This window comes from Lissotriton vulgaris, chromosome 2_1 (genome assembly GCF_964263255.1).
Source record: "Lissotriton vulgaris chromosome 2_1, aLisVul1.2, whole genome shotgun sequence".
In the NCBI taxonomy this organism is placed as follows: domain Eukaryota; kingdom Metazoa; phylum Chordata; class Amphibia; order Caudata; family Salamandridae; genus Lissotriton; species Lissotriton vulgaris.
The window spans coordinates 396,229,486-396,246,702 of NC_141687.1; the positions used below are offsets into that span (position 1 = coordinate 396,229,486).

Below are 17,217 nucleotides of genomic sequence, written 5' to 3' on the forward strand. Positions count from 1 at the left end.
CATTACAAAAGATGAGATTTCTTCTGCTATAACTGCCTTACAGTACCATAAAGCTCCAGGAGACGATGGTTTTCCTCCTGAATTTTTTAAATGGACAGGTCAAAGCATGGTTGACACCTTACATGCCGCGTTCAAAGAGGCCGTTGAGGAATCCTCCTTTGGTTCTCTTTCAAACAAGGCAATTATAGCTGTTTTACCAAAACCTGGTAAAGATCCTTTGTTGTGTGGCCGTTATCGGCCTATATCTCTCTTGAATTCTGATATTAAAATATTAGCTAGCATTCTTGCATCGCGTCTTCGTAAAGTTTTACCTTCTTTAATTCATAATTCACAAGTAGGTTTTGTTCCAGGTCGGTCATCTCGGAACCATCTCCGTACTTTGTCTCATACTTTATGGTCAGCTAAACACCTTGCAGACGATGCATTACTTCTTTCCCTAGATGCTGAAAAAGCATTTGATCGCATAGAATGGGAACACCTTTTTACAGTCATGCAAAGGTTCGGCTTGGGTGATCAATTTATAGATAAAGTACGTCTGCTCTATGATAGCCCATTGGCTCAAGTTAATTGCGGTGGTTTTCTGTCTACCCCATTTCCAATTCGACGAGGTACTCGTCAGGGTTGTCTACTTTCCCCTCTCCTTTTCCTCCTAGCAATGGAACCTCTGGCTGCAGCAATACGTCAATCTGCTGAAGTAGTAGGTGTCCCTCTTCCAATTGGCCATTCTAAAATTTATTTATATGCAGATGACATTCTTCTTACCCTTACTGATCTTCCGTGTTCTCTTCCCACTCTCCTCCAAATTATCAACAATTTCTCTTCTTTCTCGGGTTACAAGATAAACTGGGATAAAAGTGAAGCATTACCCATGTCCATTGGTACTACGAAAGCAGCAATATCTGGCTTTCCTTTTCATTGGCAAACATCCCGGCTTAAGTACTTAGGAATATTAATAAATAGAGGTTTGGATAATATGGTCACGGATAATTTGACTCCTTTAATCACGCAAATGCAAAGAGACTTTGATAAATGGAAAGCTCTGGGATTATCTCTTTGGGGACAAGTTCAGGCGGTCAAGATGGTTACTCTGCCATGGTTTCTTTATGTTCTAGGTATGCTCCCTCTTCACATTCCAATAACTACTCTTCGATCCATTGATTCCAAAATAAAACTTTTTATTTGGGGTACGGTCAAACCACGCCTTGCTTTGGCCAAATTAAAGGCTCATCAACTACATGGGGGTTTAGGTCTTCCTTCCATTGAGCATTATTCACTTGCTCTTCATATCTCACAACTCACTTTTTTTCTGCCCAAATCTAAAGATATACCTAATTGGGTTCCACTTGAACGTCACCTTTTAGCTCCTGGTTTAGGTTTGTCCCTTCTATATGGCACGGGGACCAGTTCTTCCGATCCTAAAAACCCTATCTTGTCTGCAATGCATAAATCTTGGCAGAGAGGTCATCGTATACTTAAATCTAATTTGCGAGTTCACGTTAAAGTCTCTTTATGGCTTAATTCAACCATTCGTATTAGTGGTCGCACTTTGTCCTGGCCTTTATGGCAAGAAGCTGGCATCAAATCTATAGATCAACTTTTTCATGCTGGAACTTTTAAACCCTTTTCCCAACTTAGCGAGGAATTTCATCTGCCTCCTACACAATCCTATAAATATACCCAACTTCAACAAGCTATCACGAAGCACTTAGGCTCTCCACCAGACTTACTCTCAGTCTCTCCTTTTTTGTCTTATGTGCAGTTATGGGGAAATCTTAAAGGTGTGAATTCTGGTCTTTATAAGACATTTCTGCATCCTCTTTTTTCACAGCCCCTCTCATTAGCTCTTCATTTGAAATGGCAATCCCGTTTATCAGTGGTATATTCCAATACTCAATGGGATAACATTTTAGAAGGACTGCATAAGGGGGTTCAGGAAGCTCGTCTCAAATTCTGTATTTTCAAAATTATCCATGAATGGCATTGGTCTCATGTTAAATTACACCAAGCTAAGTTGTTATTACATACTTCCTGCTGGAGATGTTCTGCTTCCGGATGTGATATTACACATATTATTTGTGAGTGTCCTCGTACTAGATCCTTTTAGCTTTTTGTGAGGAAGACATTGGCTTCTACAATGTCATTACCTTTACCTTTTACACCTGCCAACATTATTTTACACGATTTTCGAGGATTCCCGAAACTTTCTAAACCGCAAATTCATCTTCTTCATACTGCTTTGGCTACGGCAAAAATTTGTATACTACGTCACTGGAAATCCCCCTCGGCTCCTTCTCAGGGAGAGTGGTTGGTGGCAATGCCGCAAACAGCTTTCCATGAACGCACAATTTATAATTTACAAGGTCAGGCTTCTATTTTTCTCCAAATTTGGTCCCCTTTCCTGGAAACAACTGTGGGCGATGACTCTGCTCCTACTCCTTCTTCTTCTACACATACTGTTTCTGCTTAACTCTATTCTCGCTGTGATCCCCTCCCTCTTACTTTACTATTGATGCCTTTTCTCCTTCCTTTGTTCCACTTCTCTTCTTATCTGTTCTTTGTACTCTGGTAATCTCTTCCTTTCTTTACTTTTCCTCCTTTCTTTCTCTTCTTCTTTCTTTTTTTTTCTTTCTTTTCTTTTCTTTATCTTTCATCTATAGTATAATTTACCTAATATTCTACCTATTCTTACCACATATAGGATTATGGAATATATGTTAATTGTGTTTCCTCATACTTGTTATGCCTTATGTGAGTTCTCTTCTCATTTGTATTTTCTTCCATTTATCATACTATTATTCTGATTTATTACTACATTTGTATTCGTATTTTCATCTGTAAATTTTAATAAAAAATGTCAACACAAAAAAAGAAATAGATAGTGACACATTATCATGAACCACAGGTGTTGATTTAGGTAAATTACTTTCACTGATCCAAAATGGTGTTAATTTTGTGTTAGGAGACCTACCCGCATCAATTCAAAAGGTGTTTTTGAACCTTGTTCATGAGAAGTGGAACGATATGCCCAAACCATTTCTTGTACTTTCTCATTTGAAAACTGTCCAGAAGAACAGGTCATTTGAATTACACCCTTGATTAACCTTTTCACTCTTTCACAAATGCCATTACTTTGTGGGTTATAGAGACTTGTCTTATGATGAGATATGCCACAACCTTCTAAAAATGATTTCATCTTGCTAGAAATCAGTTGAGTTCCATTGTCTGTCACAAATACAGATGGAATTCCTTCATCAATAAATACTCTTTTAAGAAAATTGACAGTGGAATCAGTTGAAATTTCACTCACAAAACTCACAGTAAGCCACTTTGAGTAATTATCAATAACAACAATAGCAAATCGTTGGCCAAACAGTAGTTCAGACATTGTCCCAATGAAGTCTAGACTAATGCTAGGCCACGGTTTCTGAGGAAAGGATATCTTCCCACAGTCTTGACTACCCACAATTTTTAATCTCTTTTCACCTTCTTTACAAGAACTGAAAATTTGAACATGAGAAACAACATCAGAATCTATAGAAGGCCACCAAAAATTAACTTTGATTCTTCGCTGAGTGAAAGTTTGTCCTAAATGTCCCTCATGGGCTAAACAAAGAAATTGTGTCTTAGAGAATGAGGAGGAACAAACCTGTCTCCCCTCATAACTACTATACCTTTGCAAACAGACAATTCATCCAGTACTTTCAAAAACGGTCTAACAGAAGGTTCCATTGTACTCTCTTGCCTTGAACCAATTCTAATTAGATTAATGACTTTTTGTAATACTGCATCATTGAAGAAAGCAACAGCATCTTTCTCCTGAGACTCTGTCAAACTATTGTCAACTCTATTATTAATGGCAGGCAGTCTGGACAGACAGTCAGCTTGAATATTCTTCCAATCTTGAATAAATTGCAGATCAAACTGAAAATCTTGTAGCCTCGAAGCTAACCTCGCTAATCTAGGTGAACCTTTACCTGCCCCGCCAGGAGCTAACACATTCACCAAAGGCTTGTGATCTGAACGTAATATGAATTTGGTGCCCCACAAATAAGTTCTGAAATAGGTTGTTCCCCAGACAGCAGCAAGGGCTTCTCTTTCTATAACTGAGTAGTTAGATTCAGAGGAAGTTAAAGGTCTTGACGCAAAAGCTATTGTCCTCTCTTTATTGCCATGCTTCTGCAAAAGAATTGCACCCAAGCCAATACCACTCGCATCCACCATGAGAATTGATGTGCGCTTGAAGTCAAAAGGCGCTAAAACCTTTGCCTTGCATAACTCATATTTAATGAGATTAAAACATTTTGTATGTTCCGCTTCCCACAAGAATCTTACACCCTTCTTCAATAAATTTCTCAAAACCAATGTCTTACTGGAAAAATCTTTCACAAATTTTGCGTAAAATTAGATTAAACCCATGAAGGATCTAATCTGATCTTTATCAGCTGGACAAGGAGCTAGCTCAATGGCAGATAGTAGGTTTTCTTTTGGTCTGATACCATCAGCAGAGAGTACGTAACCCAAATACTCAATCTCCTTTACAAAAAAAGAACATTTCTCTTTCCTTAGAGAGCCCAGCCTCATCAATCCTTGTCAAAACTCGATTAAGCACATCATTATGTTCAGCTTCATTATCTCCAAAAACAAGTATGTCATCCTGAAACAACAGGAGTTTTGATATTCCTCTAAAAATTTCAGAAACCATCCTCTGAAAAACACTGGCTGCAGATATTAGTCCAAATGGTAATCTAGTGAACTGGAATGTCCCTTCACTTGTAATAAAGGCTGTGAGGGGTTTTGATTCCTCATGTAAACAAATCTGATGATATGCATGTTTGAGGTCCAATTTGCTAAAGAATTTGGCGCCCTTCAGTGTAGTGACTAATTCGCCTATGTTAGGTAATGGAAAAACATCAGCCACAACATTTTTGTTTAACGACCTAAGGTCAACACAAAATCAATTTTTTTAATCTGGTTTCTGGTTGATAACGACCAGAGAAATCCATGTAGAAGCCTCCACCGGTTCAATTATACCACCCTGAAGCATTTCTTCAATAACGCTTTTTACCTCTTCTCTCACAGAAGTAGGTATTTTTCTAGCCCTGTGCTGAGAAGGGATTGCGTTCTACTTTATAAGATTTTATGAACATAACCTTTCAGTTCTCCTAGTTCTTCTCTAAATACATTTTTGAACTTAAGTAAGATCTCATTGACACTAAAGTCATCAACCACCATGACCTGTTCCTCACCCCTTGATTGACAATTATGTGAAGATCGAATTGGTGCATCCAACCCAAAATTGCTGGACCATCCACCGATACATACACTTTCCCATATGTTTTTCTGTTCTTGAAACATATGTCACACTCAAAAGAACCAAGTATATCAATTTTTTCACCTTGATAACCTGCAGGTGAAATTTCGCTGGATTCAAGTAATCTATTACCCCAAACTTGATTTAACATAGAATTCTGGATGATAGTCCACTTAGAACTGCAATCCACCATTAAACAAATATTTTTTTATCAATCACAAAATTTGCTTTTGGTCTTATCTCTCTTTTCTCTTGAGAAACGCACACAGTAGAGTCCTCTAAGACTAAAATTGTGTTCATATCTCTTCTTATGTTATCCTGAACATCTACTAGAGCTACTGTACTCTTCGCTTTAACTTTACACATCTTTGTAAAGTGTCCTAATTTGCCACACACTCCTTGTTATTAGCAAAGCAAAATCTTGCACTCGAATTATGAGAGTAACTGCCACACCGCAAACACATCTTGTTTTGGCTAGAGACATTCTTCTTTTGCAATAAGTAACCTTTTTTCCTTACTACAGCTACAGCACCAGATTCTACATCACTATTATCACTGACAATGGAACTCTTGTCAGATATCTCAGCAATTTTTTGTTCTGAACCACATTTCTGTAATTCTCTCATACATTTTTCAGATTCTTCTACAACCTTTGCTAGGTCAATGGCAAAATTTAACAATGGATTTTTTGCCGCCCATAATCTCTCCTGAATCTTGCAATTGTTGCATTGTACAATTAATTGGTCACGTAGTAGCTCATCGGTCATATGAGCAAAATTGCATTTTACAGATTATTCTCGTAGGCAAGCAACAAAGTCATCAATAGACTCTTCATCTCTTTGTTTGTTTTTATAAAACTTATAACGGTTCATTACCAAATGTTCCTCTTTAGCCAATCTTACTTCAAGTCTGGTTACTGCTTCTTTAAATTCATCCAAACTAGTTTGACTGCCTGATGCTAGAACTTGAGGTAAGTATTTAAATATTCTCTGACCCTCTTTACCCAACGTGGTCATTAATAATGCTTTTTTTCTCTTTGGAGAGAAATCTTCACCATCTAAGGCCTCTATATAATTGTGAAACATTGCTATCCAATCTTCCCATGAGATATTGGGGTTCCCTGGTTCACTCAAAAACTGAGGTGGCAAGGCTACATTAACTTGCTGTGACATGCTCTTTCTCTTTTTTTTAAAAAAAACCCTTGTAAATATTGAATATAGACCACAAAGGTTTAAATATTAATATTAATATTAGCTTAAGTAATTATTGACTGTTGCACCTAGAAAGGAAAATGAAGTTAATATGACAAACAAGTAAAGAACTTCTTAATAAATAAACAATAATAAAGAAAAATGAGTTCCAAAACAGGTGATGAAAACAGCACTACAGAATGTTGTGCTGTTTGTCTCCAATATTTTCTTCTTTCAAAGTTCTTTACTTCGTCAGGTTCCTTACTTGGTGGAATGAATGCCGAATTGTCTTTCTTTTATTCATTTTGTTTCGTTACTTCGCCAAGAATTTGCTTGAATGCGTCTTAATAGTCAATCTATCATTATCTGAGAGGATCTTGGGGGCGTTACTCTTGCCGTCAATAATGGCCGCCGATGTCTTGACGCTTTACGCAGATGCGTGATGACAGTGGGCGTTTGTTGAGTGATCGGTTGCCTGGATACGCTTGACTACACCGAATCAGCTGACACAATACGTCACAAAATTACGTTGCTAAGTGACGGCAAAGCTCTCGAGCTCGATCTGCTGTACGCATCAAAGAATTTACGTTGCTGGGTAACAACAATGTTTTCCAGATCAGACTGTTACACGCTTCTTTCGTTCTCCGTTGCCGACACAGTCTCACGAGCGCTCTCAGGCTCAAATTGCTCGCGCATACATTCAAATTGCGCTCATACAAAATAATCCATAAAGTTATTAGAGCTTACCATTTTCTTCGCTCCTAGATAGTATAATCATACTACTTCAATGCTGTGCACGCAGTTCTCTTTTTCCTTGGGTTCTTGCACTGCTTGTAATCTGTAAGGGTCCGCTAATCAATACATTGATCCACTGCCTGGTCAGAAGTTTTCCTTGTGGCAAAAAATTTTGTAAATAACTGGAATCCATCAAAGATCTCTTCGTGAGAAATAGAGTAGATATTTATTGAAGCACAGATAACAAACACTCAGCTCCTCATCTGGCCAGGCTCCAACTGTCTACAGCTGGAACACTAGATCAACCAGAGTATGCAAGGAACATTGACAGTATTCTAGAATTGACACAGAACTAATGAAGTTGGAAAATAGACTAATTAAGAACAACATAAAATGGTATTTACAACAGAACTCCTTTTTTTTCTTCGTGAGGCACTCCAAATGAGTATATGTGTTTTCAATTGTTTCCCTTGTATGCTAGCTCATAACTGTAAACTTGCTGTATTTCTTTTAAAAGAATTCCTGTTTCCTATCTTTTTGCCTGATTGATTGTACTTATCTCTACCACTACCAGTTTATCAGTCGCACATGCCTGTGACAAACAATGTTCTGTCTACAAATTTCTTTATTTTAGTTAGTGCTCTTTACTAATAGTATGCCACTCTATATTGCTCAACTCTACACCACTCAACTCTAAGGCACTCCACTCCACTCCACCCACTTCTATGCCACTCCACTCTACAACACTCCACGCCACTTTACTCCACTCTGTGCCACTCCAATCAGCACTACTCCAGGAAACTTTACTTCACTAAAAGCCACTCCACTCTTCGCCACTCCACTCCATGCCACCCCACTCTACGACACTGCACTGTAAGCAACTACACTTCACTCTATGCCATTGTACTCCACTCTATGTCTCTCCATTCTACATCACTCCACTCTACAGTACTCTACTCCACGCCATGACACTCCATGCCACAACACTCTATGCCACTCTACTTCAAGACACTCTACGCCACTCAACTATATGCCAATCCACTACACTCTACTCCACACTATGCCACTTTACTCCACTCTACTTCACTCCACTCTATTTAACTCCACTCTACGCCACTCGACTCTGTGACATTCTTTGCTACTCCAAACCACTTAACTCTACTCTCCGACACTCCACTCTACAGCACTGAATTGAGCCATGTGCATCGCTGTGCTGATTGAGAGGGAGCCCGTGTGGAGTGAGGAGGAGGATACTGTGTGATAGGAGGGGCTGAAGCGAGAAGATTGCTGTACTGAGAGGGTGGTTGTCCTTGTGGCATGGTGAGCCAGAAGCCCGTATGCCAGGCGGGGCCACCGCTGAGGACTTCACTATGCGGAAGGGACTGGAGCCCATGTACAGAGAGGATACGGTGCCCCCGTAGGCCAAAGGGGGTTACCTGAAGCAACAAGATCTGCACCATGACCAACACCACTTGCCAGAGAAGTGAGGCCACTGTGGGAGTACTTGTGCACCGTTAACGAGGCGAGGGACCCATTTCAGGATCACTGCATTACCCCATTCCCCACTGTGGGATGGATCAAACACTTACTCTACAAGAAGGAGCCACAAAGAACCTCCAGCCGCTTCAGTGGTGCACCCGCTTGTGAGGAACTCTTCACCCGCCAGTGCTTAATTTGTGCTGGCACTTACTTATCAGGGCCGGGTCTATACATGGCAGCGTTTGCACGTCACATCAGCATGACTCCTTTATTGTGCAGATTGTTGTTGTTCTTGTCTCCAGACTGATTCCCGGTGAAGTGTTGCTGCTGTGGTCGCTACTGCCTAAGCCAAAATTCATATTATACGACGGCAGTCTCAGCCCTTGGTTCAGTGTTGCCCGTGGGCGGGAGTAGGGACACTGAATTGGGCTGGAATCTGGCTGGAGTTGGTTCTGCTGGCTGTGTGTGGCAGGCAGCCTGCGCATATTGTTTTCAGAGTGTCACGTGACGCCCTGGCCGCACCCCACCCATGAGTCATTGTCAGCCCGACGGCGTGGAGGAGCAGAGGCATATCCAGTTAATAGGGCAGTGACACGACCCCCCACTACGAGTAAACCGTAAGTATACCATTGCCATACCAACTCTGTTTTATTTTTTCGAGTGTGGTGGCATGACGCCGGTCACCGTGGTGGTATCTCCAGCAGTGGCTCCACAAGATTCCATGATGCACTACTGCAGTGCCTGTCCTGGCCTAGTAGCGGCCCACGGCCGTCGATCGTACACATTTGGAATACGCAAATTTGCAGATTCTTCACATGGTCTTAAGCAGCATCAAGGCAAAAGGGCCAAATAGGCTAGACTTTGGTTTGATTGAGACTTTGAGAAGTCACAGAGTCTATGGGTAAGTCCTGTTGTCCTGGTTCTCAAACAGGCACAGTAGAAATGTGATTTCATTTTGCGAGGCTTCCGTAGTAAGTGTGAACTTAATTTAGTGCCAAGGATCGGTTAAGTTAAGGCCTGCCCTGGGCTGGAATCTGGATTATTTAGTTCTGTGTGCGGCAGGCAGCGTGTGCAGATTTGTTTTCAGATTGCCACGTCTTGCAATTATTTTAATTGTCTAGTTAGCCACTGACTAGCTCTTACAGTTAAATATAATCAATTCGCAGCACGTTGGTGAAGAGAACGTTCTCTTTACAAGAAGAGCACAAAGCTGTTTTATGAACATAAGACATTTGCAGCAACGTGAAAACACAACCAGTCCTATTTGTAAGGTCCCTTTTTAGGTCTCGGCCTATTCCATTCCGCAGGAATGAATAGGACGAGTCTATTGCGGTGAAACCAAGAGTTATTTATTTATTTAGTATATTTGTAGAGCGCAAAACCTAAACTAAGCTCCCCAAAAAAGCGGATTTCCACGAGTGCATGTGCTCTCGTGCACAAGCTTTTGTCCGAGCCGCCTGCCTCCAAGAGCTTCACATCCAAGCCATCTGTTACTTCCCCAGCATGGTGCCGCCAGCAGCTTAACTTCAAGGGGTTCCGCTTCGCCCCCTGCTGCATCAAAGGCTTTCATTTCACGGACGCTGATTTTTTTTTTAGGCCCCTTCGGGCCACAGACTTGCTCCATTACTTGCGTCCTACTTTTTTATGTGATACAAGTCACATCATAAGTACAAGGTGGGGCGCCCGACTTTTATTTTGCTGTTTCCGTCATTGCATCTAAATATATGATACAAGTTTCATGCTTTTGGTAAAATGTATTTCTTTTCCTTTACTGCGCGCAAACACGCAGACCACAGCTTCTCTCTCAGTCAGTTACACGTTCGTCTATTCCACCCCCCCTTCCTCTCATGCACGCTCTTCCCTCTCCAAACCCATTACTCAGGCCACAGACTCCATTACTTGCGTGCTATTCTTTTAGGTGATACAAAATGCATGCTCTTCGCTCTCCAAACCCATTACTCAGGCCACAGACTCCATTACTTGCGTGCTATTCTTTTAGGTGATACAAGTCGTCATTGCATCCAAATATGTGATACAAGTCACACAAGAACCAACTGTGGCGCCCGACTTGTATTTTACTGTTTCTGTCTTTGCATCTAAATATATGATACAAGTTTCATGCTTTTGGTACATTTTTTCTTTTCCTTTACTGCGTGCAAACACCCAGACCACAGCCTCTCTCTCAGTCAGCTGCACGTTCGTCCATTCCACCCCCTCCCTCCGTCTCATGCACGCTCTTCACTCTCCCATTTTTTTTATCGCAAACCCCATTAATCAGGCAACAGACTTGTTCCATAACTTGCGTGATAGTCATGATTTTTCAAAAGTGACATAAGACCTACTCACTATGGCCTCTGCACCACAGAACATTTGTAACAAAGACTAACACAAAGCTCTGCAATTGTGTGTACCATCATGTTTTTGTTTCGTGGGGAGGGTGGGGGGTGTCTGGGGACGAAACCACACCAAGATACTGGAGTGCTTTAAGCTCAGCCATAAAGATTCTTATCTGTTGGCGGCCATCCGCTGTGAAATGCAAATCTGAGATAAAGGAAACGAAAAACACAACGGCCCATCCACAGTCACATCATAAGTACAAAGTGTAGCGCCCGACTTGTATTTTGCTGTTGCCGTCATTGCATCTAAAAATATGGAAAAGGTTTCATGCTTTTGGTACATTTCTTTTCCTTTACTGCGCGCAAACACGCAGACCACAGCCTCTCTCTCAGTCAGCTGCACGTTTGTCTATTCCACCCCCCCTCACTCTCATGCACGCTCATCGTTCTACTTTTTTTTAATCTCAAACCCCATTACTCAGGCCACAGACTTGATCCACAAATTGTACTTTGCTGTTTCCGTCTTTGATTTCAATTATGTGATACACATCTTAAATACAAAGTGTGGCGCACAACTTGTATTTTGCAGTTTACGTCATTACATCAAAATATGTAATACAAATCACATCATAATTGCAAAGTGTGGCAAAAGAATTGTATTTTGCATGTTTACATCATTGCATCAAAAAAATATACAAGTCACATCATAAATACAAAGTTTGTCGCAAGACTTGTATTTTGCTCTTTACGTCATTCCATCCAAACATATTTGACAAGTCACATCATAAATACAAATTGTGGCAACAACTTGTATTTTAATGCTTACGTCAAGACATCAAAATATGTGATACAAATCACATCATAAAAACAAAGTATGCCGCACAACTTCTAAACATTTACCAATGCTGTTCACTTTTTTAACGCAGGCCATTTAAGAATGACTTTCAAGTATGAACAAGTCCTAATGTTTCTCAAAAACGCCCACTGCTTCACAATTTTAACGACTACCAGGCCATGTCTCAGATTTCTACTCCCCCCCCCCCCCTCCCCCCCCCCCCACAGCAATACCAAGAGCTTATTGTACTTCCATCCTCCCAGTCTTGTTTTCTTCACAAGGATTACGTTTTTTTCTAGTGGAAAAAAAATTGTAATTATCTAGTACAAAAAAAGGAGGTGTTACTTTGATCACAATACCTACATTTACAACACAAGCATTTTTTATCCCTTGTTTTTCTGACCTTCTGCCCTCTCTAACACTCTTTTTTGTGCCTTTCTAGCCTCAGCATCACCACTTCATCACTCAGCGCTAACCCAGCATCACCACATTATCACTCAACACCACCACACAAACACTCATCAACACCACAGCACCACTAATCACCACCACAGCACCACTCACCACCAACACAGCAACACTCAGCACCACTTAGCACCACCACAGCACCACTCAGCACCACCACAGCATCACTCAGCGCTACCCAGGTTATAGGTGTCACACTTGCAAAAGTTATAACTATTAGCATTGTAAATGACAAATATATTACTTTAACTAATTTCAAAACAAAAAATTGTCATTTACAAAACCAATAGTTCAAACTTACCTATTGCGAGACCTATTGCATTGCAAATGCTTGTTTGTACTTGACTCCACCCCTAAAGCTGCGGGAAGGTTGTACAATCTGTGAAGATAACTTTGAGAATTACAAATGTGCGGTAGAGACATGTTAACAACCAGAGGGGCACACATTTGAGGCCTGGCAGGTGCCACAGCCTTTTGTAATCCCCTAATTTAACAAGTTAATATTTTCATGTTAAATTAATACCTATTATTAACATGATTTGAAGCCAAAGTATCATAAAGTATTGGTACATCCTGCTCTGCATCAGGCACTCCCTCCTCTCGGAATACATTATACGAAAATACCTTTAATGCAATTACAGTTGGAAAGTGGTCTCTTTGTCTTTCTCTCCCTCTCACACTTTTTTCACTATCTTTTACCTGCCCCTCCTTCTCTTTCCTTGCCCCTCTCAGTCTGTTTTCGCTCTCTCTTCATTTCTTCTTTTTTTACCCTCTCCTTCTTAATGGCCTTCTGTCTTTTACATGCTCCATCTTGATACTTTCTTTTATTTTTATTTTTCTGTTGAAGCCATTCCCGCTCTCTTTTATTACCTGCTTGTCATTCTCAGAACACCACAGCGTGACAGCATTTTAAGTAATCAAGCGCTGACTCCTATTTAGTTTTTATGTGAAAGACGATGTTGATGGAAATGGTGTGGCCCTCCCATGAGCCTGGTATTTTTTTCTGCAAGTCATTATATTGAAAGCATGGCAACGTGTTTTTGTCCAAACTGGCACGCATTAGGTCACTTAAAAAAAAATAGATTTTTAATCTGAAGTTTGGATACATCATCCCAGACAAATGATAGCCATACAAATTGCAGTAGCTTTCTCTTCCTAGATAGATAGATAGATAGATAGACAGATAGATAGTTGTTTCTCAACCTACAGCTTTGACTTTATTCTCATGTTCATGTTAGAACGTGGAAACCTTTATGTTCGCCAGATCTCAGTTTTTTTACAATATCAAAATCCATGCAAATCATTTTGAATAAAAGGTATTTGCGGGTTATCGTAGGGAGTGCAAAAATGGTTGCTAACACTATATTTTGTACTACTGTTTCATAAGAACCTAAGAGACGAGCACAGCCTGGGCTTACTCTGGTTTTGTACTCGCCTTTATCATCAACTATTGCTTTTTTTAAAGACTGCACTAGAGACAAATTTTTGCCCATAGCTTTAGTAAATGCACTCCTGCTTTTAAACATGGTGTTGTACTAGCATATCAGGCATTGCCAAAGTGCCAGTCTCAGTGTGCCTGACAAGCCTGTGTAACTCTTTTTAAACGTAGAACACCCGTTCTAGGTAACTTTCAAACTCACAAATCTGAAGATATTTAATCGTATGCAGGCAAGTATGCCCCCATGCATTCTTCTTAATGGTACAATTCAAGGGAGCTTCAGAAACAGATTTTGAAAAACTCAGACATCACTACTTCATTGTTCATTACTTTCAGTAAAATTATGTTTATTGTTGCATTTGCTTATGAGGAAGGCACTCTTGCTGAAATTCAGATTGGGTATTACATCTAACTTTAGCAGTGCCCATTGAGGATGTGGGTGAAGCCAATTGACTAAGTGGGTGGACCAGTGGAGGAAGTGGGTGGAGCCAGGGAAAAGTGGGTGTGGCCTCCAACAAACATTTGAGCACCTGGACTTCATATTTTACAAGGTAAGCACTAGTGCCCGCTGGATGCAGCCCGCTTGGACCTTTTGAGACAAACTCACCTCATTCATCTGTTGCTGCTCCAAGTGCTCATGGTAGGAGTGTAGTCTGGTATTCTGGACACCCCAAACCAGCAGGTGCGGGTAAGACTGATGTTGTGCCAGTTGGCCCTGGAAGAACTTGCTTGCTAGTTGCAATGTTGGAATAGTGTTGACTTTAAAATAGAGTCACAGTGGACTCTTGAGACTCGTACTACCAGCAAGTTTGCCCTGGGTGTTGCATATAGTGAATGAGGAATAACTACTATCACGAAAAGCGAGGAGGGAGTGGAGCCGGGTAACCACCTAAAGAAACACAAGAGCCCTGACCTCAGTAGGACTGTGTAGTTGTTTGTAAATGTTGTATTTATCCTTTGTGTTCTTACCGGTAGAAATAAAAATGCTTTTCTAAAAGTGAGTATGTACATTAGCAATGATTTATGACTGATATGGCGTGCATTTTGAACTGTGTGCCCCCTGGCCCTATGAAAGGGGTTCTGACAGACAGCCACAAAATGAGAATAATGATTGAACAGAACTAAGAATGAATAGGAGTAAGTCCGAGCCCCTCTATGGATATATGCATTTGTATTTAAAAAAAACTTTTTTTACATGAGGCATCAAGATATATAAAGCTGTTTCTAGGCCAGACCTAAAAATAGTTAAAAAAAGGAATTTATGGCGAAAAGACATAACTGCATTTTTTCCTGTTTCAAACTACACACAATACTGAATGGATGTTGGAAATGGGTGTCTGTAGTTATCAATGTTTTGCACCATTGTCCAAATAGGGACCCTTCCTTCTAATCAGTATAAGGGGGATACACTACTGAAATAACCCCTACTCACCTCCTTGGTAGCTTGGCATGATCAACCAGGCTTATCTCAGAGGCAGTGTTTAAAGCATTTGTACATAACCAACAGAAATACAGTGAAAACAATACAAAAGGACACCACACCATTTTAAGAAAAATAACCAATATTTATATGTGCAAACAAGATCAAAACGAGAAATGACCAACATAAAGTAATCAAAAATAGGCACTTTGCTAATATGACTTAAAAATGCAGTTCCTTGAAATTGTAGCTTCATCCGGTGCTAAAAGCGGTGCTGAAAACAACAGAATCCAACAGTTCCGGCCGACGGCATCGGTTCGGGCCGGTTGTGGAAACCATCACAGTTGCAGTGTGAAACATAGCAGTGGCGTACGGTGCCCTCAAGTCACAGTGCAGGCAACGACTCATGATGGTCATCCAGAGGCGTTGGTGAGACCAGGGCTGTGGTGCGGAGTGAGGCGGTGCTCGTGGTGGTTCTAACGGGTCACGGTGTAAGTGACAGTGCCAGTTGATGGGAGCTAGCGTCGGTCAGCCCAGATAGCGGGGTTGGACGGAGCGGTGCATCGTGTGACTTACGAGTGGTGCCCCCAAACGATGGTGCAATCACGGGTGGCAAGATCGGCGTGTAGCGACGTTGTCGTGAGTCCAGGGCGGTGGTGCAAAGTGCAGCGTTACCCTCTGAAGTGCCTTCAGGACACAGAGCCCGCAGCGGTGTCGGTGACGGTGTCAGCTGCTTTCCCCCTCTGTGGCAACTGAAACACATGGTTCAAGAGGCAGTAGCCAGAGGTAAGTGAAGTCTTTGCTGTCCCTGAGACTTCGTGAACAGGAGGAAAGCTGTATTTCAAGCCCTTGGAGATACTCAGCAACAAGTAAAGAAAGTTCAATCCTGTCATTTCACTGCCCAAGGCAGAAGCAGCAACTGAAGGCCAATCCAACAAAGCAACAGCACAGCAAAGGGGCAGTACTCCTCCTGGCAGTTCTTCCAGCTCTTCTACTTGGCAGGATCCTTGATTCAAGTGAGTTCTTAAGTTCTGGGGTCTGGGCCCCGATATTTGTACAGCATTTTTCTTTGTACTCTAAGGCAGAGAGTGTCTGTGCTCAGTCCAAACCAGTTTGGTCCTCTATGGCCCAGCTTCCTAGCCGGAGATGGAGACAGCATTGTCCAAGGCAGACCAGGTCCATTCAGGTGCAATGAAATCTCCTCCCACTACTCTAAATGCAGCCCAGGTTTAGTCAGGCCAGCCCTGACTCACACAAGAATGGCGGGACACGGTTGTATGAGGGAACAAAAAACTCCGGAACAACTTCAGTCTTAACAATGATGCCTTGTCAACAACTTAGTCTAAACCACAAATGTTTTAACAGTAACTGTTTTTTACAACCACTATGCCTTTACCATGATTGTCTTTACCCCAATAATTTTACAGGTAAGTATAAACCTATAACATATCTATTATAAACCTATATGCTGGTCATAAAATAAAGAAACATACAAAAAAATGTTTTAAAAAAACATTATGGAAGAGAAAGTGCACTTCAAAATCAATGCACAGTCAAAGCTCCAGGGGAACTCCTAGCTGCACAAATAGGATCTATCTGGTTCGACCCTATCCAGTAAAGCCAGGCTCTAGTAAATGTCATGATGACACATGACCAGTGCCTATTACATTAGGAGTCTCAAATTGAATCAAAGCAGCTCTATGTCACAAATCGATGATAAAGGGCCACTAACATCGCAAGTGTTTCTCAAAAGAGATCAGGTGATCTACAATCAGAGTAGCCATCAAAGTGCCTGGTCAAGTGACCACACTACTAACTCAAAACTTAGCTCATTGTCGGTCATGGGCTGCTTGGAAACAGAGACGTCCCCTACCAAAAAGGGGTGACCCTGGAAGAAGAGAAAAGGAAAAGCACCTTTGCCTGAAACAATATGAGCAAAATCAGAACAAGGAAGAGAACCCGCCACATACATATTGAGACGACTCAGAGTGGAAAGTGGAGAGGAGAA

The 17,217-nt window shown here is 41.2% G+C and overlaps 1 protein-coding gene across 1 annotated transcript in view; it reads right to left on the reverse strand.

The window, feature by feature from the left end:
* Nucleotides 1–6,566: 6,566 nt before the first annotated feature.
* LOC147730445 (uncharacterized) overlaps nucleotides 6,567–17,217 on the reverse strand; it is a 65,032-nt gene continuing 54,381 nt past the window's right edge. Inside the window, exon 3 of the mRNA XM_086954067.1 lies at nucleotides 6,567–6,590. Coding sequence (XP_086810193.1) covers nucleotides 6,567–6,590 — 24 coding nt within the window. The remainder of the gene's footprint in view (nucleotides 6,591–17,217) is intronic.